The following is a 26591-nucleotide window of genomic DNA, read 5'->3' as shown; positions in this document are numbered from 1 at the left end:
CACTGAGCCCCTGTCTGACCTTCCTTGAATCTCACCCTACAGTCTTCCTCCTTCAGTTTCCACCATCTTATTCTTCTTTCAGTCCTCGCTCTCATCCTCTTCTTCTTCACCGCCAAAGCCATCCTACAGACCACCATCTGATGATGTTTAGCTACACTGTTCCCTGCCAACACCTTACAGTCTCCAATCTCGTTTAGGTTGCATCTCCTGCATAGAACATAGTCCACCTGTGTGCACCTTCCTCCACTCTTATACGTCACCCTATTATCCTCCTTCTTCTTAAAATACGTGCTCACCACTGCAATTTTTAGCCTTTTAGCAAAATCTACCACCATCTGCTCTTCCACATTCCTCTACCTAAGGCCATACCTACCCATCACCTCCTCATCACCTCTGTTCCCTTCACCTACATGCCCGTTAAAGTCTGCCCTAATCACTTATCGTTCATTCCTAGGTACACCTTCTACCACTTAATCTAACTCAATCCAGATTTTTTCTTTCTCCTCCATCTCACAGCCGACTTGTGGAGCATAAGCACTGATGACATTTATCATCACGACTTCAACTTCCAGCTTCATGTCCATCACCCTATCAGAAACTCTCTTCACCTCCACTACACTCTTACTGTACTCTTCCTTCAGAATCACCCCTACACCATTTCTCTTTCCATTAACACCATGATAGAACGGTTTAAATCCACCTCCAATGTTCCTGGCCTTACTCCCTTTCCACTTGGTCTCCTGAACACACAACGTATCTACCTTTCTCCTCTCCATCATATCAGCTATCTCTCTCCCTTTACCAGTCATAGTGCCAACATTTAAAGTACCAACCTGAACCTTCACTCTCCTGCACTGCTCCTTTTCCTGCTGTCTCTGTAGACGTCTTCCTCCTCTCCTTCTCCTCCATTAACTTCAGTAATACCTGACCTGGATCTACATATTTCTGCATTTTCCTGCTGCCACATAATTGTCTGATTAGCATGATTTAAGGTTTCTCAAAGCAGGTGCATGAATGTGCAGGTGTATAAGTGTCCCTAATAAAGTGGACAGTAAGTGTACATAGACACAGGTCAGTAAACACCGTGTTGGCGGCCTTATTGTACAGTGCATTGTGGTTGAAACATCTCACAGTGCTTCTGGCCTGAGCCGAGCTCTAAAAGGTCTTTCCGTGTATAAGCTATTATGATGGAAATAGATGCAGCCGCAGCCTTGGCACCGCGCTATGGATCCTCCCTTTCCTTCTCAAATTCCACATTTACCCACAGCGTGCTTTTTTTCACCCAACGTCCAGCACTTACTTTCTATTTATTTTTTGTTTTTCCACGTCTTTGTTGCCGATTGTTCTTTATAAATAGCTGCTGACATGTTTGAGATGACAGCGATGTGAGTAAAAAAACAAACAAACAAACAAACAAACCTCGACCCCGCCTACCGATCTCCATGGGAACGGCAAACCGGCCAGCGTTTCACCGAGGCGGCCGTTCCTCCCATTTGCGTCGTAAAACGGCGTGGCCGCTTGACGTCATTATTATTGGGAGCACGTTAAGCCCCGCCCACAATCGGCGACGCTCTAACGCGCGAGCCTGTGGGGTTTTTTTTGCTCGGCGGTGAATTGCGGAGTTTGACGGATCGTGTTCGGGCTCGCGCGTGTTAATGCGCCTAACAGGAGGCAGCTGAGTCGGGCAGTGGCTACTCGGGTCAAATCTTTCTCCCCTCAATCGCGGGAAATAAACATGTCGAGGAATCAGAGGACGCCGCAGAAAAACACGGACAGTGTGGTCGAGGTAAAGAGCAAAGTAAGTCTCATCATTCATTATTATTCCGTGTGGTGTTTAATCCATGGGAGATTGATGATGATGATGATGATGATGATGCGGCTTTCACAGATGATCCCCTGGTGCAAGCAGGGTCTAGTAGTAGCGGTGTAGTCAGTCCAGGATGGGAAACGCTGATGGTGCTGATTGTGATGGTGCGTGTTGACAAGTGAGATGCGCGACACGAGCCAGTCAGCCTTATTCCCAATAACACTGGGGTTTTCTTCTCAGCTGCCGGACTGAATCGACTGTTCGGTTTCCAACCCAAAAATTGCAGTTTTCCATTCTAACCTCCTTCCCTTTTCCCTAACAAAATCTATGAAATAATGTGCATGTAAACGCCCAATCTGGAAACACCGGTTTAGCTGAGATGCAGTGCAGTTGTGGTGCAGTGGGAGAAAGATCTCCTGTAGACGCATGATGAGGAGATGGACCTTCAAGAACAGACAGCACTCAGGCAGTAAACAATAGTTTATCCATCTGATTAAAACATGTCTATACTCTTTTATTTCAATCAAGATCTTCATCTTTGAGTTCTCATAGGTTTTGTTTATGCTTATCTCAAATTCCCATAATATCAGCAGTATATCATTTTTTTTCAACCTTCTAATAAAAACACCTGACGTGTAAATAAATTGGAACTGTTTGTTGTGTGATTTCCCACGCCTTTTTTCTTTCTTTCTATATAAAAAAAACTTGCTTTATAGGTATTATAGGTTATATGGTTATTTACGTTTTATTTAGGAAATTTACGATTCACCTCTGGCGACACACACAAACACTGTCGTCATGGTTGTTTGCTGTGTTTGTATTTTGCTCAGTGCGAGCATTTAAGGGAAAGCAGACCCACACTAGTGTTCCTCTAAATCTTAAAGGAATGTTAGACAAGTGTGTTGCGGTATTGTGTTAAAGCTAAGAATGGCGCTAAAAAAGAAAAAAAGGACTCCTCCTTAGTCTTGAAATTAGAGGCTCCGTTTTGCCCGAGACCACTTCAATTAGGTGAGGAAGTTGGATGTGGAGACGACTGAATGGAGTAAACAGACTAAAAGCCTGGAAGCAGGCCTGGGCTTTGTGGTGTTGCCTCAGCTAATGGTTGTGCTTTTCATAGTACTCAAGCAGTGGACTTTCTCTGTTGCTCCAACAGCCTTGGTTTATCAGTGGTTAAGAGCCCCTTAGTTTTTGAGTTATGCACTATGGATCGTACTCTGCCTCGCTTGTCATGATGGACAAAAAAATGGACTAGTATTGCTAACCGGTCTCTCACCTTTACACTCGCCCATCCTCCTCCGCTCACTCACGAGGGAAGAATTTAGAGCGAAATCAAACTGTGGAGGATTTCATGTGCAGCTCCTTAATGAGTCAAACTCCATGTTAAATGTTAAACTGGTTTGTGTCAGCTTGGGTGCTATATCGCACTGACATCACGCTCTCTTTCCTTTCATTAGTCATGGCAGGGTCTTTATTTAAATTTACATAAAGATTATTTCAAATGTTTCTCGTGAACCCGTATAGAAGTCGTGGCAAAGGGCTACTTTCAATACACTTTGCATGTTGGTTTTTTGTTGCCAGGTACAATGTATTTTTAGTAGTTGAGTTTATTCCTCATGGAATTTCTGTACTTTGTGATATAACTCAAAATTCATACAACAGGCAGTTTCTAAGTAATAAAACAAACTTTTAAAGAAGCTGGATATGTTTGAAATGATTTATACATGAAAATGATGTATGACCAAAAATAAATGTGTGTGGTAAATATAGTCATTCCTGCCCGACGAAAGTCAGCGAAAGATAAAGTACACTGAAGTACACAGTGATAGTCGTAATCAAACTATTTGTGAACAGGGGAATGTGAGCAGAAAAGAGAACAGTTGGTTTCTGTAAGCCTCCACCACCAACACCTTTCCCCATCCATCACAGTATCAGTTAAACGTGACTGCACTTTGTAAATGAACTTTGTAAACAATCTTTTCTTACTCTGCTTGAAATCATGTTAATAACTTTCAGTATCATCATGACGCCTGTCTTTTGTTTTTTTTACACCATGCTGTGTGGAACATTCACATACCTTTGTGTGTATGTGGAAGTTCTGTCGGTTTACTCCCTATAAAACCAGCAAAACACGAGGGGAACTCCTCAGATGAAGTCCCTCAGCCCTCTGTGTGTTGTGATGTTCATCTTTTTGATGTCCTGTATTTATCTGTATAAGAACCAGACTGACCCCCAGTCAGTTCTCTTCCTTTTCAGCAGTTACTTTAATGGCTCCTGTAGTGCAGAAAGTGCAGCAGCCTTTATTTTGTCACCAATACAGTATATTACAACACAGGCAGTCCACCCAGCTTGTTAAGTCAAGGTTCAGAGTCAAGATGATACTGGTGGAGCGAAAAGGGATGAGAGTCTACAGTGGTACAAGCTTCTGATCAGTAACCATGGGGCCTTCAATGGCTTCACAGCAGCGTGTCTGTGTGTCTGTGTGTCTGTGTGTGTCTGTGTGTGTGTCTGTGTGTGTGTCTGTGTGTGTGTCTGTGTGTGTGTCTGTGTGTGTGTCTGTGTGTGTGTCTGCGTGTGTGTCTGCGTGTGTGTCTGCGTGTGTGTGCGTGTCTGTGTGCGTGTCTGCGTGTGCGTGTCTGCGTGTGCGTGTGTGTGTGTCTCTGTGTGTGTCTCTGTGTGTGTGTCTGTGTCTGTGTGTGTGTGTGTGTGTGTGTGTGTGTGTGTGTGTGTGTGTGTGTGTATTTATGCCCTCAATTTCAGAAATTGTACTAATTTTACTATTATACTAATCAATAAAAGACTCATCTCCAGGATAAATCACATTTCATAAACATTTTGCCGGACAGTTTTTAAAAGGTATGTAATTGCTTAGCATTAAAGAAATATTTAAGAGATTTCAATCATCCTTCACTAAGAAAGAACAAATAATATGGCAAGTGCATAACCACCTTTTTTTATTAATTTGATTTAGACTTTAAAAAAAATACTCAATTTTCTGCTGAAAAAGGTTATATATTCTGTACTTCCACTCTAAGTTTCCATTCCATTCTCTTATATATTTCATTTTTATTTAACTTTCACCCAATGACGACTTGCAAATTGGAACTCTGACATGTAAACATGTTATTCTGCAAATGTGTATCATGTCCTTGATGTGTGAAGAAGCGCTATGCAGGCGCCATCCTATCTTGTTTGGTCTATCTTGATATGATTAGTACCCAGAGATGTTTTTAAGCAGTGTGTTTTTAGAGACCAGACCAGACAAAATAACAAAAATACTCCAGACATAAACATAAATAATTAAACTATATTACTTTTTTTTTACTTTTTTGTGCACATTCAGTACATTTCATTGAATTCTACAACCTGACTTCTAAAAGTTTGGCAATTGTGTTTCTTGCTGTAGTTTGAAGCAGAATATCGTCGATTTGCGCTACAGAGGAACGGCACCATCAGCTTCCAGGAGTTTTACCGGCTGCTGCAGAATGTGCATCACATTCCAGGTGTTGATGTGCTGCTGGGCTACGCTGACGTCCATGGAGACCTGCTTCCCATCAACAATGACGACAACTTCCACAAAGCGCTGTCTTCCGCCAATCCTCTGCTGAGGATTATCATTCAGAAGAGAGGTAAGGATTAGGACTGGATGTATAGAACGAATGGCGAATTCTACTACACTCATTTACCAAGAGTCTATTCCTGTAAAAAACGTGTTCAAATAAATTTATACCACAGGCATCCATGGGTGAGAGTCTAAAAGAACAAACGTGATTGTGCATTGTGTGTTTGCATGGGAAGGATGTGATTCCTCTGTCCCTTGTCAACAGTGGTGAACAGTAACGAAGTAAATGTAATTCGTACTGTTTTTTCGCGTATCTGTACTTTACTGAAGTATTTCCGTTTGGGGAGACTTTTACTTTCACTTCACCACATTTCAATGTCAAATATCATATTTTTTACTCGACTACATTTCACGAAATCAGTCATTCCTTTTTTATTTATGAGTGAATAAAAACTTACCTGGTCAATCTCACAGCAAGCCACCAATCAGGGTAGAGCATCTTGCCTGGGGAAGTCTCGCGGCGTCCAAATAATGATCGTCATTTTTATGTATTTTTTTTTTTTTACCACTCATTTTCATGGTCGTGTCAATTGTTATATCATGTCACAGTAAATGAAGCTGGTGGAGAATATCCCTCACTCATACACTCGGAAAGGAGAGGCGGGGGTTGGGTGACGTCTCATCAGTAAGGAGAGCTGAACCCAAATTAAAATTATGGTTGACAAAAAAAATGGCTAAACTATCAGGAGAACAATTTAGACAAAATAGGGAAGAAGTAGGGAAGAACACGTGCAAAAGATAAAGGTGTGTATGCATTATGACGATAGTGGAGGCTAATGCATTTGATGAAACAGGTTAATAACTGATTATCACTATTATAACACTAGTATAACACAGGTTATAGTGTGTTGCCTGCTATGCTTTTACATATTTAGAATATATAGAAATACAATATTTCTTTTAGCTTAACATAACATTATAATTTATATTATGTAGTTTATCATAATGTGTGTAGCATCAAAACAATTACAGCCTCACTAGTCTAGTTGGATTGTAGTTAAACAGCACTTATTGATTTGGTTAACTTTAATTGAGGTGATGTCATAAAGGTTTTCTGTGATTGTACTGAAAAGGTACTGAACTGAGTTTAATAAGTGGAATCTTCAGTGCAGCTTAATAGGCTCATTTAAAAGACATATATTATAAGCATATACATGTTGTATGTATCTTATGGCTACAATTAGCCAAATAGTTTTATGGTTCTTGGTTCTGAGAGTTTAATATATTGTGCAAAACGGCGTGAATTTAGTTGTGCAATAAATGCATTTAGGGTTGGAGCTCGCAGAAATATCTCAAAATTTGTGAACTGCTCAGAGAACATGTCTTACTCATCCAGTGACAGATGCTGAAGCAGAAAGGAGCTTTTCAAAGCTAAAACTAATCAATAGGGGAGACGTTGGTTCGTGGCGTGGTTCACTCAGGGTGCTATTAAAGCTAGAACCGACATTGTCTGAGTCTTTTCATAAAAACTGAGTTGATTAAGTAAAGAGTCTTGTGTTAAAAATGATAATAGGAACATTATAGCCATAATAAATCATATTACCTGGATACTTAAGTACATTCAAAGGCAAATACTTTTGTACGTTTACTGGAGTAACATTTTACCTACTGTATCTCTACCTACTGTACCTGCTTTGTGTACTTTGTCCACCACTGACTGTCAATGAATCTTGCCTGTGAGCTCATTTATGCAAAAGAGGGTAAATATCGCTTTCCTCTATGAGTGTTCTATTGACCTTTGGGGCAACATTAGCAGCTGTGTAATGTGGTGGCTGGTTTTATGTACCTTGGAGGAGGCACAGGACAACATGGACGTTAGCTGTCATAGAATAGGGATAACTAGCTAATGGGTGGAAATAATCCAACTGGGAGAAAGCTGGGAGTTAAAAGTTGTCCTTGACTGTGCTGAAGTAATGTTTTGGATTGTTTAAAGAAGTCACATGTACGAGTTAGTCTTAGCTAACAAAGTTATTCATTTTCGAAATGAGTATATTATTAGTACTTATCATTGCACAGTGCTGTTGTAAGATAGAATAATAGTGATGATGAGGATGTTGTTTTGAAGAGGAAGAGGGAATGGTGATAAGGTTGGATCAGAGGTAGTTTGTGCCAGTCAGATCCATCTCAGGCATAAGTTTGGCTCTGGGCCAGATCAGAGGAATGCTAATAGTTGTGCAAGAACACCTCTCTCTCTCTCTCTCTCTCTCTCTCTCTCTCTCTCTCTCTCTCTCTCTCTCTCTCTCTCTCTCTCTCTCTCTCTCACACACACAAACACATATTTTCCATTACTGTTGAGGTCACAGTCAGTGATTCTGATCAAACTTCAATTTGCAGTATAACAGTTTTAAAATCACGTTGCTTTTATCCGGTTTTCCTGCTTAGATTAAGGTTTCTATAAAACCATTTAAATGACTCGTTTTCCTCCCAATTTAATCATCATCAATTCCCATCCACTAGCTAGTTTTCCTTTATTACATGGCAACTTTTAAGACACATGACGTGCTGTTGGTGCACCATGTATCACAGAGCACCAGAATACACTTGGATACAAGCGCTACCTGAATTGCTGTGGCACTGTCAAACTCTTGATTACTTAAGATTGGGCAAATGCTTTTCTGCTAGAACTGGAAAAGTGCGTTGAATGTACACAAGCACCCAGGAGTATACTAGGAATATATTTCACTATAATGATCTCCCCAATAATCTTTATGATCCTTAACCAAAAACATGTTTTCACAATTACGCCCCCATGACAATTTGTCGTTTATATACTTTAGAGTGTTATGTCTCAGTGGCTCAGTTACTGCAGTGGTGATCTCTTTAGTGACTGTGTGGCTGTTTACTATCAGTGAGGGACTTTTAAGAGAAAATGACTGTGTGTAGAGCTGAAAATAAAGTCTTGCTCTGTCGCCCCAGTCACTCTCATCACATTTCACAGAATGTTTGATGGACCATGACCAAGAGAGGCTTTATTATGTCCAGTGCCTTATTAGACTGTGTGTAGTGGAAGAAAAAGATCATTGTGTATGTGTGTGTGTGTGTATGTGTGTGTGTTTGTGTGTGTGTGTCATTGAAGGACATCGCGCAAGATTTTGTGAGTCCTACTAACTGTTCTGAGTGAAAGGTTATCGCTGGTTCAGCATTATGGCCTAGCTCTCAACACACACACGCGCACACACACACACACACACACACACACACACACACACACACACACACACACACACACATTTGGATGAACTCAGAAAGCACAAGCAGCTGGATTGTCGCAGTAAATGAAAGGAAGGGTGAAACCTAGCAAGGTGTGGTGCTTTGTTTTGGTCTCGGATGGTGAAGGCAGGTCTGGGTGGGGGAATTTGTCTCAGAAAAGTGGGGCAACAACTGTAGTTAATGAAAAGCTGCTTCTGTTCTGGATTTCACTCATCATTGCTTTTCTGTTACGCATGCTGAACATACATGGACCAAATTGTTTGAACACCTGACCATTTTGAACATTTGGAGCATTTAGTCCCCATTTGCTGTTATTAAAACCTCCACTCTTCTGGGAAGATGTTCCACTAGATTTTGGAGTGTGGAGATTTGTGCTCATTCAGCCATAAGAGTGTTAGTAACATCAGGTACTGATATAGGACGAGGAGGACTGGAGTGCAGTCAGCCATCCCAAAGCTCAGAGCTCCATAGCAGGCCACTCAAGATCTTCTACTCCAACCCATGTAAACCATATCTTCATAAATCTCACTTTGTGTACAGGGGCATCATGCTGGAATAGGTTTGGCTGTGCTAGATTAATCGAAGGGAAAATTTTATAATATGCATAACATACATAGACATGGATATAAAAGACGTAATATACAATTGTGTGCCTCCAACTTTGTGGGGGAAAACATAAGGTTGGAAAAGTCAGGTTTCCCAATAGTTTCGTCCACAGTGTTTATATTTTTTTTTACTTCCTATAGTCCAGTATGATAAGGTGAAACATTCAGTGCCTTTGACCTGTAAACTCTCTGTGCCTAATCACACAAGCAGCTTGTGGTTATCTGGCACAACTTTTAGTTTGGCCCGTCTGTATAGAAGAGAGAAAGAAAAGCAGGGAGACTAATTATTATAAACATAAGTTAACTCACAAATCGAACTCATTAAACTTGCTTTGAAGGACAGAGGCTTATTCATTAGTGTCCTTGTTTATTGTAGCGCCCAAGGCCCACCTGCTCATGCTGACTCAGAACAGAACATTTTCAATTCTGACAGTTCTGTGGATGAAATCATTCAACATGCCAATTAAACACCTCTTCATCACTTGTATACTGAGTTGTCTCCCACACACACACACACACACACACACACACCATAAAATATACATTGGTTTAGCTCCTATTAGTATTTATTATGATTTGTTTATTTTAAAAGTGCTACAGGGTTTAGGTATGAGATTGCTATTATCAAGAATCGGGAGAAGAATCTATCTAAAGCAGAATGAGCTTGGATTAGATCTATCCATCTAGTTTTTCATTCTATTAATTTAATTGCTTTTAAATCTGTTTAATAAAACTGAGTTTTCCGAAAGCACCTTGTTGCTGCAGTAAAGCCCCTGTATGGAGCACAATCATTGACTGATTATCCTTTTATGTCCTCCATGAGATAACGTTGCACTATCTTTGCTGTACTGGACATTTCTTTAAAAACAATTTCTGCTACTCTAGCACAAGTTCCTATTTAGCATGCTAGTGAGTCCTTCTTAATTCTCCATGCTCTAGCTTTTCTGAGTTCCTATGGTAACTGTAATGCTTGCACAGAAGGTTGTATAGCTTCCATGTGAGATAAATATATATAGTAGAATTTATAGATCACGCATACACACATCGTATAGTTATCATCTTTGCATAGTTGTGGCAAAAGAGGAATCATTTGGGCAATGGAATTTTTTAATCACTACCTGCCACACCACTGACACCTACTCTGTTCCGAGATGACAATGAATGGCAGGACATTAAAGGAGTCATAATTTTTACTGAGCTCTCCATGACTGAGTGTGTGCAGTGTGCGTGGGTCACTTTTAGGAATGTAAATGGTGATTTTTTAAAAAGGCGTATACAGTAGTAGGTGTTGTTGAAATGTAGAACATCACAAAGGAAACATAACAGGAATTGTAAACTGGCCAGACAAGTTCTAAAGAATTTTTTTAAAAAGCACTCATGTTTTACGATGCCAGGAAATGTCAGATTCTGCGTAGAGGCGCAAAACTTGACTTACAGGAAATATTATAATACAGTGATTGTTTGAGCTTGCATTTTTACATGATAATCCTTTTTGCAGTGATCGAATGTGTGATTAGCTGACTCACACTTGATGTGTAACACTTGTCAAGCTTTGTGTTTACACTTGTGCTTCTGGTCATCACTTTGTGTGAGAAGCCAGTGGATTTAGTCGTGGCTTTCACACTGTCTGTAGCTTGTATCTTGATGATTGATGGAAGTCTAACCTTGTAGTACACTCATCACTTGTCTGTTCAACTGTTTTATACCTATATTTTTGTTTACTCATTTGTTAAGTTATTTTGAATTAGGAAATGTGCCAGAGGAATGATTTGTAAATGGCATTAGCTGAATTTGTATTAAATAACTCCAGTCCGATGTCTGGCTTGCTCGTTACAAATGTCATTTTATACGACTGCTTTAAAGCTGCTTTGTGACAATGTCCATTGTCCTTAAATTGAATATATCCAGACCGAATATTCAGTCACCTGATACCTTTATTTGATTTTTCAAAAAATACTTCTTAGCCACCAGCCTTCACTGAAAGAAGCCATTAAGTGGCACAAACTGTTTTGTGATATCATTATCATTCCAGACTACAAGCAGAGTGACACATTACTGATCTGATGTGGTGGCTGGGATCATCAGTAATCCCTGCTTATTTATTCCACACCCACTTTATCTCTCTCACCCCAGCTCTCTATCTCTAGCTCTATCTCTATCTCTATCTATCTATAGGGACATTAGAGATATTTCCCTAAGTGAAACTGAGAGGAGATTGATGGTGCTTTTAGTGTGAGCTCATTCAGCATAGTGGTGAGACAATTGCGGGCGGAGCATAATGTTATTCTCATGGCAGACGGGGATCAGCAGGGCACAGAGGCCGCTACGCTACAGCCAAATTAAAGAGATATGCTATAAAGTTTTGTATATACATGCTAAGATTAGTGTCGTGCCAAATGGTATTGGCTGCACTGATCATTTGTTGTAGCCAAGCCAAAGGCTAAACCTTAATCTGCGTCACCTTTATACATTAATGGTATATAAGAAATCTGCTCTCATAAACATTAAAGCTTAAACTGTACAAACAAAAGTGTGGAAAGTGGATTTACAGAGGTTTCCTTAAATTTGTGTGTACCAGCCAAAGTGACTCCATCAGTACATTTGTGTTGGTAACTACAAGTGTACATTCTTGTATGTGTGTGTATGTAATACGGCTAGTAGACAGATAGTAGACTAATGTGTTTTTCTTTAAAAACACAAGTGAAAGTATTCGGTAGCATTTTCAGCACTAATGATTTACTGTAGTGTCTGTAGCATGTAGGTTCTTACAAAAAACAAGAAGTTTGACATGTTTCCATTTACTGATAAAGAAGTATAAATCTTGTTTATGATGGAGCATTACTTATAATGGATATCTGTTGTGAAATCCGTTTAGTAAAAGTAAAGAATGCAGGATTATATGGTGTCCATTTAAAACCATTAAGCATAGTTTGCGTATAAGAATAGAAAATTCTGAGGAAATGTGTGAGCCTGCAGTGATAAGTCCTGTGTGATTGAGAAAGTGTATATAAGTACATCCATAGCAGTGTAATCTACTTTACATGTTTAACATTTTATTTGATCATTATGTCCCTATAAATCATGTATTTCATAGACAGTTTTACAGAGCTGCTGAGGTATGCTGACATACTAAATATTTTTTAATAAGGCGTGGAGACGAATTAAGGCTTTCAGACTATGAGACACTTTTCTAGAGCTTTATTTCATGACCTTAAAGTACCTGTCTCACAGTCAGCATTGTATTGTTTAATGAGTGAGAAACAGAAAGCAGTTGCATTACACCATATTGGAATATAATTGATAAAATTACTTTTTACGACAACTGCTAGACTGATGAATATAAACATATGGAATCAGTAGTATTGTGTGTTGGATACACCATTATCTCTTAATCTTAATGTGAATAATATTTTGAAGTTGTTCCATTTAAATCATTAACTGGAGGATATGTAGTGAATATGATGTTCCCACAACATATTAAGTTACACACTTTGTGGTTGTACCTTGTGGCCACAACATAATTTGTACATTAAAAGCCACTCTGTTATAATAGAGGCTTTATATAGTTTGGTCAGCTTTCTATAATTTTTTATATATAACTGCTGTACTTTGCTATTATTACAAACCCCATGCAGGACACGGATTATTAAAATTCAAGCTATTCTAAGAGCGCATTTGTTCTGTTCCTTCCTGCTGCCATTTTCTCACGACTAAACTTGTTGTGCAGGTTTTACATAGAAAAGCAATTAAAAAATATATAATACATCTCACACATCCTTCACTCAAGTTAAAGTAAAGAAGTTTGGGCTCTGATGTATTTAAGTAAAAAGTAGCCATTACTACTACCTGTTTGACTGTCATGCTGGTAACTGGACTTTACATCGTATTAATATATTAATACAAAATAATTTCAAATGTTGTTATCTAATGAATGTACCCACGCTAAAAATCCACCATATAGAACATAAGCAGAGAAAAGATGATGATCAGGTGATCAGGAATGTCTCTATTCTCTGTCATGTTTACATCGCTGACTCCTTCTGTCTCATCCACGTTAACTAGACTTCTTGTTGCCTTCTGCCTTGCCCGTTGTTAGCTCTGTAGGCTACCCTACATCTGTGGTGTATAGAAGCCAGGAAATGATACATCAGTGGTAGATTGAAAAAGTCGCACAATGACAAGAAACAGGTTGATGGACTGAAAACGGTGCGCAATGAAAAGAACAAATATTGATCACGTCACCAAACAGGTAAAAACTAAAGTAACAAATCTGTTTTAAAATGTAAGAAAGTAGAATATACAGATATTTGTGTACAAATGTAATGAGTGGAAGTAAAATGTGTGAAAAATTAATAGTAAAGTCAAATACCAGAAAAATCTACTTAAGTACAGTAACAAAGTATTTGTACTTAATTACTTCCCACCATGATTCCATGTTATTGTTTGTTTGTTTTATTGAAGTTTATTAGTTATTTTTCAGATTTGAATGCTTTGTGGAGATTTAGGTTTGGTGTAGCTCTATGAATTCTATTATAACCCTATATATATATATATATATATATATATATATATATATATATATATATATATATATATATATATATAATATATATATATATAATATATGAGTGTATGTTTTATATATATATATATATATATATATATATATATATATATATATAGAGAGAGAGAGAGAGAGAGAGAGAGAGAGAGAGAGAGAGAAAGAGAGAGAGAGAATGTTCTTACTTATTGTTTAACGATTATATTCTCCCTATTCCGACAGTATGATAAGTTTGATATTTGAGAATGATGAAATCGTACAGCCACAAGAAGAAAAAAAGGTGTTATTGCGAATGTATGATTTCAGCAGTGTTTAAAGATTATTCCTTGCCACGTGGTATGAGAAGATCTCATTCAGTCTGACCTGAAACAATCTAAAATTCTATGCCAGGTTGAACAGTGAAGATGACAAAAAGAATCTGTTCTGCTTACATCATCATTCAGTGTGATGAGAAAATAGGGGGTTGCTCAAATCCAATCCAATCTTGTGTTATACTAGTATCAGTGTTATGCCTGTTGGAGAAGGTGGAGAAGATGAGATTGAGGCTGGGCAAAGAGGTCAGCATGGAACTCCATTGTGAGCATAAAGTTATGTGAATGTTGTTTTTCTGTTTATTAGGATGAGTGGTAAAGTTGTAGTTCACTGTGTACAGGGACAGACATGTAGGCTTAGTAATGTGAGCGAGCAATTTTCTCAAGCATATACATTTCTTTTCGAGTTTTAAATCATCCTGTGCTGTCCTATTATTGGTGGCTTTAGACAAGAGTCATAGCAGTAGTTAAAGTACATTGTTGATTTCACGATTTTGTCACCTGTCTGGTTACATCAGATTATGGGTCACCCCATAGACACCCCCAGTCTCAACCTTCGCTTATGTACACCTTTCTGTGACCACAAAATTAGGCTGAATATCAGTGTTAAACTAGCTTTACTGCAGCATTAAAAGAAACTTTAAAGGCCGATTGGGATCATATATTAGACAGCGAAATACTGCTCAAGATGAAAATGAAACACAGAAATGCAGAAAAGGAGAAATTTGTAGACCAGAAAGGTGTGGAATGAGAGCGAAAGCGTGACAGAGCTCAGCATCTGTTGTGCAGGTGTATGTTCTTGGCTAACTCTTTCTCTCTCTCTTTCTCTCTCTCTCTCTCTCTCTCTCTCTCTCTCTCTCTCTCTCTCTCTCTCTCTCTCTCTCTCTCTTTCTTTCTCTCTCTCTCTCTCTCTCTCTCTCTCTCTCTCTCTCTCTCTCTCTCTCTCTCTTTCTCCCCCTGTATTCCTGCCATGTCAGATGATCAGACAGAGCACCTGGCACATGAGAACACAGACTGCATGTTCTACAGTTCTGCTACTCCACCTTCTCCATTTTTTCTTTCAGCTAACCATGGTGATATCTTGGTGATGGAATACATTTGCTCCTCTTCCACATATACCAAAACGTTGGTGTCCTCAGGTGCATGAGGTTTCATGTTTGCAGGCGACAAGGCACCGCATTGCCAAAACAATGAGCAAGCCAGTCACAGAGCAGAAAGTGTATGTAAGGTGACCGGGCTGCCTGCTGCACAGCTGCATGTATCTGAGCACAAATTGCTATGACAACCATGCTAATACAAAACACTGTTTAGGTAAAAGCACTGGAGGGGGTAGGGGGGGGGGGGGGGGACAAGGATGCTATGTAAGAGAAAGAGTGAAACAGATGACAGGAGTCTATTCTGAAACCTCTCCTGGATAAACTGGTTCAGGCTAATTTTAGACCGCATTGCCTGCGCGCACATCACTGCTCACCGTGACGCACATTTTTCATCAGAGTCGGGGCTTTTTCTGAATGAGGTCTGTGGAATCTTTAGGGAAATAAGGGAAGCTGGAGTGATTATGCCCAGGTTTCTGTAAAAGTGTCTCCAGCCTCTGTTCATCTCTCCTCCTCCCTCTTCATACCTAAATCCGGAATACAGCGTGGGCAGCGAATGGGTGAGGGACAGTGCAGTGGACGAAGACTGGAAACAGACATGCTGTTTCACAATGTGAGGGTGTGGACTTCACTGTATGCTGAAAATGAGAAGAATGCTTGTTTTGCTTGGCAGCTGTTCATTTGCGGATTAGGAGAAGCATTCATACTCTATACATTTACCTGCTGGGAGCTGTTTCCGGATCACTCATGCTCTCTTTATAGGATGACAAGTCTGAATGGTTGCAGCAGGACAGAAAGAGAGAGAAGTGGGAAAGGAGAACCTCAGCTTTACCTGTTTAACCTCAACGGAGGAAGAAAACTTGTCACAGAGGAAGTTTTTCATTTGTGCATGTGCATTTGATTGTTCAAGCTTTTTGAAAGAAAAAACCAGTAAGGAAATATTTAAATAGGAAGTATAAAGTAGTGTATGACGAAGGGTTAGGTGACTATCAGGAGGCAGCGTGTTGTTACATGTGTCTCTATTCCAGGCCTTCAGAACTGGCCTTCATTAGCCTCTGATAATCCTGAACAAAGCTGCACTTGTGCATTCCCCAAAGACTTGTTTACACACATACACACACACATACACACACACACACACACACACACACACACACACACATGCTGTCTGCAGGGCCTGCATCTTATCTGGTCGTCTTTAATTAACTTACGCAAAGCCAAATGTGTTTTGTGTGCTGCTGATATATGGACATTTTTCTTACATATGTGACTTGGCTGGTAAGGCAAGGAGGATTAGAGGGGGGGGGTTGCCTTAGTGACCATATGGCCAAGCATCAGTCTCCAGATGGCTGTAACACAGTGTGAGGTCATAGACTCAGGACCAGACACGTGAAGGAGTGTGTGCACGTGTGTGCGTGGCATACTGTAAACTGCCACACCCTGACAGAGAGGGTTTCTTACAGCAGATCAGTTTCGAATAATTGAGAATGAAAAACATATTTAAAAGCAATCTATTTGCATTGCTGCCAAGGAAACCCTATCACATTAATTCTTTTAAATATTTTGGCCAGAAAGCTGGTCGGATACGGTCCCGAATGTCTGTGATACACCTGCACCATAACATCATGAAAATCAAGATGAGCAAAAACACGACTGACTGCAGACTAAGATTAAAAAATTTACTCTAGCACCAATGTTTTACACACTGCCCTTTACTTATATATGCTCACACACACTTAAAACACACAAGGGCATTTTTGTGTTGGTTCCATGTGTTGGCTCCTGTATAATAAATGTAACGTGATTCATTGCTAGAAGCAGTGAGACAGAGAGACTTCAGTGCTATCAGGAACTTCTTACCAGCAGCATCAGATGTCTCTATTATAGCCGGCACTAACAACAGGTCGGTGAGAGCCATCCAGCTGATCTCCACTTGCATCCCTGTAATTATTGATGTGCTGGATGATGGTCTCACAGATCACATTGGATATACAAGGAATACCTTATCTAAACTCATGCTCTGCAGACCAGGCCAATATTAGGTGACGTTCAAAAAGAAGGCAGCCTTATAGGATTAATTGTGATGAATAATTACTAATGTTCTGTTATTAATGACATTCATTCAGGCTGGCCCATAGTTAAGCCTCTCATATATGCCTCGGCGTATCCCATTACAGACAAATTGGCATTCGATATTTCAGTATCGGTGTAATGCAGAAGATAACAGCAGCAGGCAGAGACGTATAAAGGGTATATTTCATTAGTGAATTAGGGGATGAACAGTTCAGTAAAATATCAGTGTATTTTCATGTCGGGAAACTTTACTTCAGTACATCTTTGTGTAATCTCTGACTTTTTACTTTATTACATATCAGAAAAACATGCTGTTCCTTGCTACATATATTTCATGAAATCATAAGCTGTGGGAAGACCCCAAAACGCTGTTCTCGTGAGAGTTTCTGCAGGTCAAGGGTACATTTGCTGTGTGCCTGTAACAGCTCTCCTTAAAAAAAAGGTATGATGTGCAGTTCTCATAGATAACTACTTTTACATTTGACACTTAAAGTACTTTGTGACATTTCAAGTACTTTTACTGCAGTGATATTTAAGCACAGGATTTGTACTTTTACTCAGCACATGTCCACTGCTGCAAACTATAGATATACAGACCAGATAAAATCTGCCTTCAAACAGGTTCTATTAGACAAAGAAGAAGAGCGTTGTGTGCAACATTCCAACTAAAGTACTTTGAAGATGTCATACACACACAACATACTGATTTTTCTGCTTGTACTGCCTGATTCTGGCTCAAAATTGGATAACGTCATCCCAGTCCTGTCCAGTGAAGTACGAAGCAGAAGTTCTACTAATTATGAACTGTCTCTCATGTTTCACTTATCCTTCATATGGTACACAAATGTAATAATATGATGTTAATATCAGGATTGCAGTGGTAATGTTAATAATAACCTGAACTAGAACCTGAACTAGAGTTTGTACCTCATATATATATATATATATTTATATAGTACCCTGTTACTCTCTGTGTGAAAATTCACTCAAAAGAAAGTAGTATAGTAATCTATATAAACAGCATGTGATCTTCAATGGTGCCCAAAAGGAAGTTTAAACTCAAGAAATTCAACTCCCACCTTCAATTGGGCACACTGATCATTTTTCACGTTTCTTATCAGTTTTTGTTAAAGATTCGGCTTTCATGATAATGCCAACATCAATGCCATCATGCCTGCTGAATGCTAACTAGACAAATATTACTATTTACTATCAGCATAATTGTGCTGGGAATTTTCTATGTACCATGAGAGCAGCAAATAAATGCTGATTTCTTACAGGAAGAAAAAAAACGCTGAACTGACCGTAAAATTAGCACCAGATTTACCAGATATTTGATTATAAACATATTTAATCTGTTCTGGTGTGCGGGTTTCTCTTAAGTAGCGTAATTGTATGACTGGGGGATTTTATTATTACCATTAGTAGACTTTTAGCATATGAATGGTAAGACCAAGGCGGAATGGAGCGCTTTATTTAATTATATTTCAATTTATTCAGCACACACTACTTACTGTTAAACCAGCATTTCAAAGAGACGCATACTATATGTTTGTTGAGCCTCAAACAATAAGCATCAGATAGAGTAGATCTATGCAGTGATTGACTGGTGTCATGTTTAGTGGTGGCAGGATAAGCCCCAGATCCTCCAGCTCCCTGAATGGGATTTAAGCAAGAGCACAGTATATTATACTTTATCTTGAGATGATTTCTAATTAAATCATACTTTTATATTAATATGAATCTCGATAATTGCTTTACTGGCACTGGAGCATGGCAGTGAAATGGCAATCTAACTTTTTTCCCTTTTAATCCATCAGCCTCCTGGTCACCCTGATATATGACTCTGCAATAACTTTCCACTGGTCTCTGAGTCAATAAAGCTCACTTGCTTGCCATAACACTTATGAGGTGTTAACATTCATCAATAAGCTACATTATACTAGCATAACATATTGCTCAGAGGTAGAACCTCTAAATAAATATGGTACTATATCTACAATAATACACCCAACCCATTCACTGGTTACCCAAAATTAAATCTGATCTTCAAATTACTTTCTTTCAGTAGCAGGCTTGCTACGACCATGACATTCAAGACTAAAATAGGCCTCAATGTTTTGACCTTTCTTCTATCACCAAACATATTTTCATAGTGCAGGCTGTCTGATTTTATTCCCAAAATGCCAGAGTAGTAATCCCAGAGAAAGGAGGAGGTGTTCAGGAAAGGCTTTCTATAACTTTCTAATCCTGAGAGCACTGTTCAAAAATCCCTGCACTGTCTGTGCCCTCGGGTTTCGCATACCTGCCATTCATTGTTTTATATTGTTACATTTTTCCCCTAGATTTTTGGTATGGTGGATGACCTTTGATAGTGATCATTTCCAATTTCTTTTTCTGAAGTTTTGTTTTCTTAACCTTAACCTGAACAATTCAAATGGATCCGTCCTATGAGTGTTTGTTTATTGCAGTGCTGGTCTTGTATACACTTCCCTGTACAGAAAAGTAGATTTCACAGACACAAAAATCAAAAGGAAGGTTGTCTGTTCTGAGGTATTGTGGGATTGAGGTAATACTGTGGTAAGTTCTGACATTCTAGACAGAAGTCATTTGATAAAAGCCCCAGTTATGTTGTTGGATACTTGTTCAGAATTACTAAATCAAAGTGTTTTTGGAGCCATTTTCTGAACGGAAGGTAGCATCCTGACCTCCTCTAGCTGATTGCGCATATGCTCTCTGATAGTAAAGCAAGGTTGATGGAGTGGTGGGCTCCATGATATGTAATGTCCTGGTTTTATTATGAGGTCTAAAAAGAAAGCAGCAGAGCAGATGTGGAAAGTACCTGGTTCATTAAGGACATTAGAGTATGCAGACTGAATTTGTGTGTGCGATTTGTAAATTGTTTTTAGGTAATTTCATGTTTTCGATAAAATTATTTCACAATTCATTTCCATCAGATTTACTAAAGTAAACAAAATAAAGAACCGCAGATCCCCTGCCTAGTCTGTTCAGTCCCCTGGGGGTCCTCAGTCCCACTGCTCTATGCATTAGCTTGGTGGTAGATCACATCACTACCTCAATTAGCATAATGTTTACTACGGAAAGTGTGATCACACCCACAGCCACACAACTTTTGCACCATCAGTAATCACAAAAGAGCTTTTTGTCTGTATTTGCCTCTCTGAGCTCATGAAGAGTGGCATGACGCATCGGACTCCCTACAGTCCCCAAGGCATCTCACCTCCCAGCTGTTACCCCCCTGTCTGGCTGGACGAGACTCCCTCCTTCCCTTCCTCCAGGCCTGCGCAGCTTTAATAACACATACTGCTCTCGTCTCTGTGGGAGTCTACGCTCTCAGTCTAATGGAGGGAGACATGCAGCCCAAGGCTTTTGCTATGTGCAGAGCATAGAATATAAGTGCAGACTTGCAAGTCACTTGAATTCACACCAGGCAATATGTTTGTATGTTTTAAGTTCATTGTAAAATGTTAATGTCTGTGGAAATTGTGCAATGCCAATAATTAGGATATAATTCTATAGTTATAAATGTGTGAGCAGTGACTGAACGAGGGACAAATGTGTCCATGTGTGGGTTTTTTTGTTGTTTTTTTATTTTATAGAATTGAAAAAGAATTTACACAACATACATGCATGAAGGAGAGGACTAGTTTTGAGTGTCCCAGTATAGAGATATATCCTATACTCCCCGTTGTTTTTGCTATAATTAATGCATCACCCAGGGCAGATATTGATGAATATGTGCCCCCTGTGTGGGGACATATGTTGCTTCTTATTAAATTGAGGGTCAGGAAGGTCAGACTGTGACTCACTGGGTTTGCCCATTACTTTAACCCATACTTACCAGATTAGATTTGAACAGCGCTTTGCTAATGAATTAAGTACACAATACCCTAGTACAGGCCGCTTCATGGTTTGTGGACTGACAACTTAATGAATCTAAACATGGTTCACGTGTTCATACCAAATGTTTTCGGTTCCGTACACGCAAATTCTATATTTTGCATTTCTTTTCCTAACTGTACCGAAATGTAACTTAACCGTGACCTAAAAACTGTGGTACGTACCGAACAGTGAATTTTGTGTACCGTTACACTTCTACTAAATGCCCATGTGAGATTTAGACAGAGCTACTCTTTGTGCAGTATGAAATATAATTAATGATTAGATGTTTCAAAAACTCAAAACTCATTTGTTGGATTAAGCTTCCTACCAAATTGTGCCTGAAAACAAATGCAAATATTAACATGGTCATAGAGACAGATTGGAAAGCAGCCATCGGAACTTGATCAAATCAAAGCAAACATTTCCTCTTGACAGGAATGTTTTTGTAGCACCTTAAAGATTTAATGCTAGTTAGTTTTGATATGTTCTGGTGTTGAACCTATATACTGAGAATAAACACAAACTTGAACACACAGCTTACTGAGTTAGTCCCCCTTCGGAAACAAGGAGTAACAAACGTACAATTTTTTTTTTTTCTATTTTACAGTGGGTTGTAATATTTATAGAAGTTTTGCATCTCCTCAAAGGATTCCTATTCAGCATTAAAAAAAAAAAGAGTATTTCAAACAAGTCGTCTTACAGGCCTGAAGGTCCGACAACTCACGCTGATCAATGGATTTAATTAGATATGAGTGACTGAGACAGATTTATTGTGATCACCAAACCTCATCCATCCAATCATCCATCTGCCTTGTCTTTATCATAGTGTGTTGTGTTCCTTTACCCTGGTATTTCCCTTAACATTAGTGATGTTTGCATTGATGTTTCTAGACATAAAAAAAAACAGAATGCAATAGATTTAGCTAAGTCATGATGAATAGATTAGGTCTCCATATACACATTTAGCCTGAAGTAATTGTACTAGTTGATTAAGATGCAGCATCTCAAAATGAACCCCTTCTGTGCCTAACTCACACTTAGATAAAAGTAATGCTTACTTTTTATTTGGCAATTAACCAATTTCTCTCTCTTCTTGACCCACAGACGTGGACGAGCCTGTGGTATTTGGCACAAACTCTCTGCAGAGAAGAAAAAAAGGTCTGAGGGTCATCCAACAGAAGAGCAAAGCAGGTCTGTTGATCGGCCTCCCACAGGACTTCCGCCAGATCTCTTCCATCATCGATGTGGACATCCTGCCCGAGACACACCGTCGTGTGCGCCTGCACAAGCATGGTACCCACAAACCTCTGGGCTTCTATATTCGTGATGGCGTGAGTGTTCGGGTCACGTCACAGGGTGTGGAGAAAGTGCCGGGTGTCTTCATCTCGCGTCTCGTTAAGGGCGGCCTGGCTGAGAGCACCGGATTGCTCGGGGTCAACGATGAGATCCTGGAAGTCAATGGCATTGATGTGGCTGGCAAGTCACTGGACCAGGTTACAGATATGATGGTGGCCAACAGCCACAACCTGATAGTGACGGTCAAGCCAGCCAATCAGCGCAACAATGTGGTGCACAAATCAAAAACCTCAGCTGGCAACAACTCTGCCAGCTCAGGAGGATCCATGCTTTCGCAGGACTCCATTCCCAGTCCTGCCTCTCAAACTGTTAGCCAATACAGTAACAGCAACAGCGTGATGGAAGGGGACAGCGATGAAGACGAATCCGACCTCATTATTGAGAGTGATAACCTGCCTGCCTATACGTCACATCATCTGACCAATGGAAATGGCATTGTTTCTCCGCTGGCTTCTTATGGGCAGAGGCCTTTCCCTCAGAGCGTCTCATTGCCTAGTACCAGCTCTATGAGCTCGCACACAAGCAGCCCCAATAAGACAAGCAGCAGCCAAGAAAGCATGAGAGAGGATGGCCACTTCATCACATTGTGAAACACCTCATCATAATCTTTCTTATCGTATCATACAGAACACACTCATACAAGTTTTTATGCACAACTTAAACAAAGTGAAGGCTAAATGTTTTATGGTACTGTACCTTCTTTCACAAAACATCAAGATGATGTTGAGCTCCCTAAGAACTCGCCCACCAGTTGTTGTGGGGGTGTGAGCATAGTGGAGATGATGAGGGGGAAACCTCAGTGTGTGCACATCACCTCATGGAAGTGCCTTATGGACTTACGGTGTAATTTTTATCACATAAACGAACAAAGGATCATTCAGCAAATGTACATTGTGCCACAGCGATAAAGGACCCGAAACTAGCACACACACTAACACAGTCTCTTCATGGTGATGTTTCTTGCCTTGATGCCTAGTCTGATCTCCACCTGCACTATAGTAGTGAACTCTGCAGAGACCCTGGAATGTTTGTCTGATGCTTCCTGCATGTCAGAATGACATAGTAGCATTGGTAAGAATGATGAAGAATTTAATAATGCACATGTATTTGAACTGTCCTGATCCATGATGTACGTGTTATGAATTTATGATTTGTGTGATTTTGGGCTCCAGAAAATTCTGTTAGGTCGCAACCATGTCATCTTTAAAGTATCACTGACACATATGGAGTACATTCTAGTTGTGGCTTTAGTATTTCCTTCTACACTAAAGGAACTAGCAGTCTGCCTTTCATCATCCAATCTCTTCTGAAACCATGCCTTTGCTCGGGGTAATGGCGGGTGGCTTTTGCTGTGACAAAATTCAGCCTTACAAATCTGTCCTGTGTTTTAAGTTTCATCTTTTAAATACACACCAAATGTTGCCTAGTGAATTGCAGTAAAGAAAAAAGGAAGAGGAACAATACAATAATCTGACAGGAGGAAATGGCAGATCCAGTCATAATGACATCTGAAAGTGAAGTTCCCTTCCTATCATCCCATGCCATCGGATTCCATTCATTCACACTGCCCATTTTCACGTAGCTCTCCTCCTAAACTCGTGTTTTTATGCATTAAAATTCAGCATCTGCCTAGTTTTATTTAAAGTGTTTCAGAAGATATGAGATGCTGTCTTTCTCAGTCTGTCTCCCCAGACCTGTCTCACCTCAAGCTGCTTAAAGTGTTATGAACCCAGGGAAAGCTGCTTGGCCCCAGACTCGGGTAGCCTGTCTGCTTTTGAAGCTGGCTGCCTATATTCGCCCGCCTGGGGTTGTTATCCATTCTCCCTAGAAATATATCAATAATAGATGTTTTACTCGCACTGAGAGGTGCTTCGGAGAGAGAGGGGGCCTTGACCTCTTGTGGACCCAGCTGTCTGCGTGCTGTCTCATGTGTTTGTGTTTTAAAAAAAAAAAAAAAAAAAGAAAGAAAGAAAGAAAGAAATTCCTTTAATGTTTGTAAAGGCTAAAATTCATCCTGACTGAAGAGCTGGTTCATACAGCCCTCTCCTTGTTTGTGTGTGTTTTGTGTGTAAAATGAGAAAAAACCCATTTCAAATGACTTCTAGGATACCGACAAGGAAGGAGACTGGAGGAGGAACTTGACTAAATGGAGCTGGATCAAAAATGTTGACTTTTCACCAAACTATGTTTTTGCAATGATTTCGGAAAAAGTCGACAAAACGTGGCCAGCAAAAACATATCGTATGCCAAAGGGTTTAGAAACCTGTGGATTGGTGTGTTTCTGGCAGGTGTAGCTTAAATCACTGGAGGATTCTTTATTTCCACCTCATCTTTTTTTTTTTTCCTTTCCACTCTGTCACATTAAAGTAGATTTAAGCAGGTCTTCAGCTGAACCGGGTCTGTTTTGACAAACCCAGACACAACGTCTGCGAAACACCTCAGACTCACTGGGACAGCTGGAGCGAACATGAACTAGAAGATGGACGAAATTGAAGTCAAAGGGCATTAAGTAGGGATTGGACAGCTGGAAGGATATTTTTGGGAGGTGGAGATTTGCCATCCTAGTCTGATTAGGGTTATTTAAGAGGATTTATTTTTAGCAGGATTTGTTTTAAAATGCACTGGTTATTATTTCTGAACGGCAGTATGAAAACATAAACATATTTCTCTTTTCTCTCTCTCGCTCTCTCTCTCTCTCTCTCTCTCTCTCTCTCTCTCTCTCTCTCTCTCTCTAATTACTATCTAAAGATATGAATGGCACACAAATTGGAATAACAGCCACCATATAAAAAAAAATAAATAAACATAAACCTAATTTTTTTATGTATGTAAATGTATATGTATATATAAATTAGGAAATGGACAATTTTGTTAACTGGGAGCCCTTTTTTATGAAAAAGAGCAGTATATATACAGTAAATGTGTAAAATATGGAAAGTATTTTTCTTATTCTTGTACTTTTGTATGTATATTGGAATCCAGGAGAAGACGTTTCTATTTCTTTTGCGTGCGAGGAAGCAAACGAAAATCTGAAGAAATCTATGATTTTTATTATAATCAGATGGGTGGAGGTGTATCATACTGTGAATGCAAATATGCGAATTTTAAATTGTTCTATGGAAATAAAAGTATTCAGAACAATCAATGTTTTTTTTTTTTTTCAATACTATTTTAAATATTTTTTGTCAAGATTTGTCTATAAATTGATCACACTAATGTGTTAAACAGAAATATAAAACCATATGAAGCAGAATATGCCAATATCCAGATTCCATTTCCCAACACTTATGATTACTTATGTTTATCAGTTACGTGATAAAAAGCATTTTTGAACACGGTGTTCATATCAATTGCACTCTAGATTACAAGATTTTCCTGAAACTATGTGTGTTGTCACGCAGTTATGTTTTAATATACAACATTATGACATCTGGAAAAAATGCAGGTGATAACAGGTGTTATGGAGCCTGAATATAACATTTGCCTCATGTGTGGGTAGAAGTGAGCAAGAGTTCAGTGTCTCATAATTGCATTTGGGCTCTTATTGATTCTAAACAGTTTACTACAACTATTTGAGAACAATTGAGATTGTTGATAAAATTAAGAGTAACTAGCAAGTTTGCTTAATTAAAACTAAACTGAAGCAAATCCAATAACAGACTAAAAAATAGAACCAGATTCAGTTCATTATGAACAGCTTGTGTTGACGGCTTATCGGGAAGAAAAACTTTATATAAAGTAAAGTGCTGCAATAGCTTTAAGATGGTGAAAAGCAAATAAAGAAGGGAGGCAAAAAAAAAAAAAGTGTTCAAAGCATTATTTTTTACACAGCCTTTCCTCTTTTAATAAACAAAACTCTTTGGCCCCCTCTACTGTTGATCCTTGGAAGAAGACAAATCCCTGTTAGATGTCATGTAGCGTTAAAATTTATACCATGGATGTTTCTTGTATATTTTGTTTATCTGTATTTTGTTCTAGAATGACCTTTTAAAATGTAACCTTAAAATATCTCAAATTGTGTGCTAAATAATTGACAATTACACTTTTTTCAA

General features: G+C 39.2%; 1 protein-coding gene across 1 annotated transcript; it reads left to right on the top strand.

Annotated features, from left to right (window-relative positions):
• The first annotated feature begins 1380 nt into the window (after positions 1-1380).
• On the top strand, positions 1381-25680 carry pard6a (par-6 family cell polarity regulator alpha). Its single transcript, XM_083552717.1, has 3 exons — positions 1381-1798; positions 5211-5433; positions 22288-25680. The coding sequence occupies exons 1-3, from the start codon at positions 1736-1738 to the stop codon at positions 23127-23129; spliced, it is 1128 nt and encodes a 375-aa protein (XP_083408843.1). The 5' UTR covers positions 1381-1735; the 3' UTR covers positions 23130-25680.
• Positions 25681-26591: the final 911 nt, after the last annotated feature.

Source organism: Silurus aristotelis (genome assembly GCF_946808225.1).
Source record: "Silurus aristotelis genome assembly, chromosome: 10".
In the NCBI taxonomy this organism is placed as follows: domain Eukaryota; kingdom Metazoa; phylum Chordata; class Actinopteri; order Siluriformes; family Siluridae; genus Silurus; species Silurus aristotelis.
This window is presented reverse-complemented; position numbering and strand designations above follow the sequence as displayed.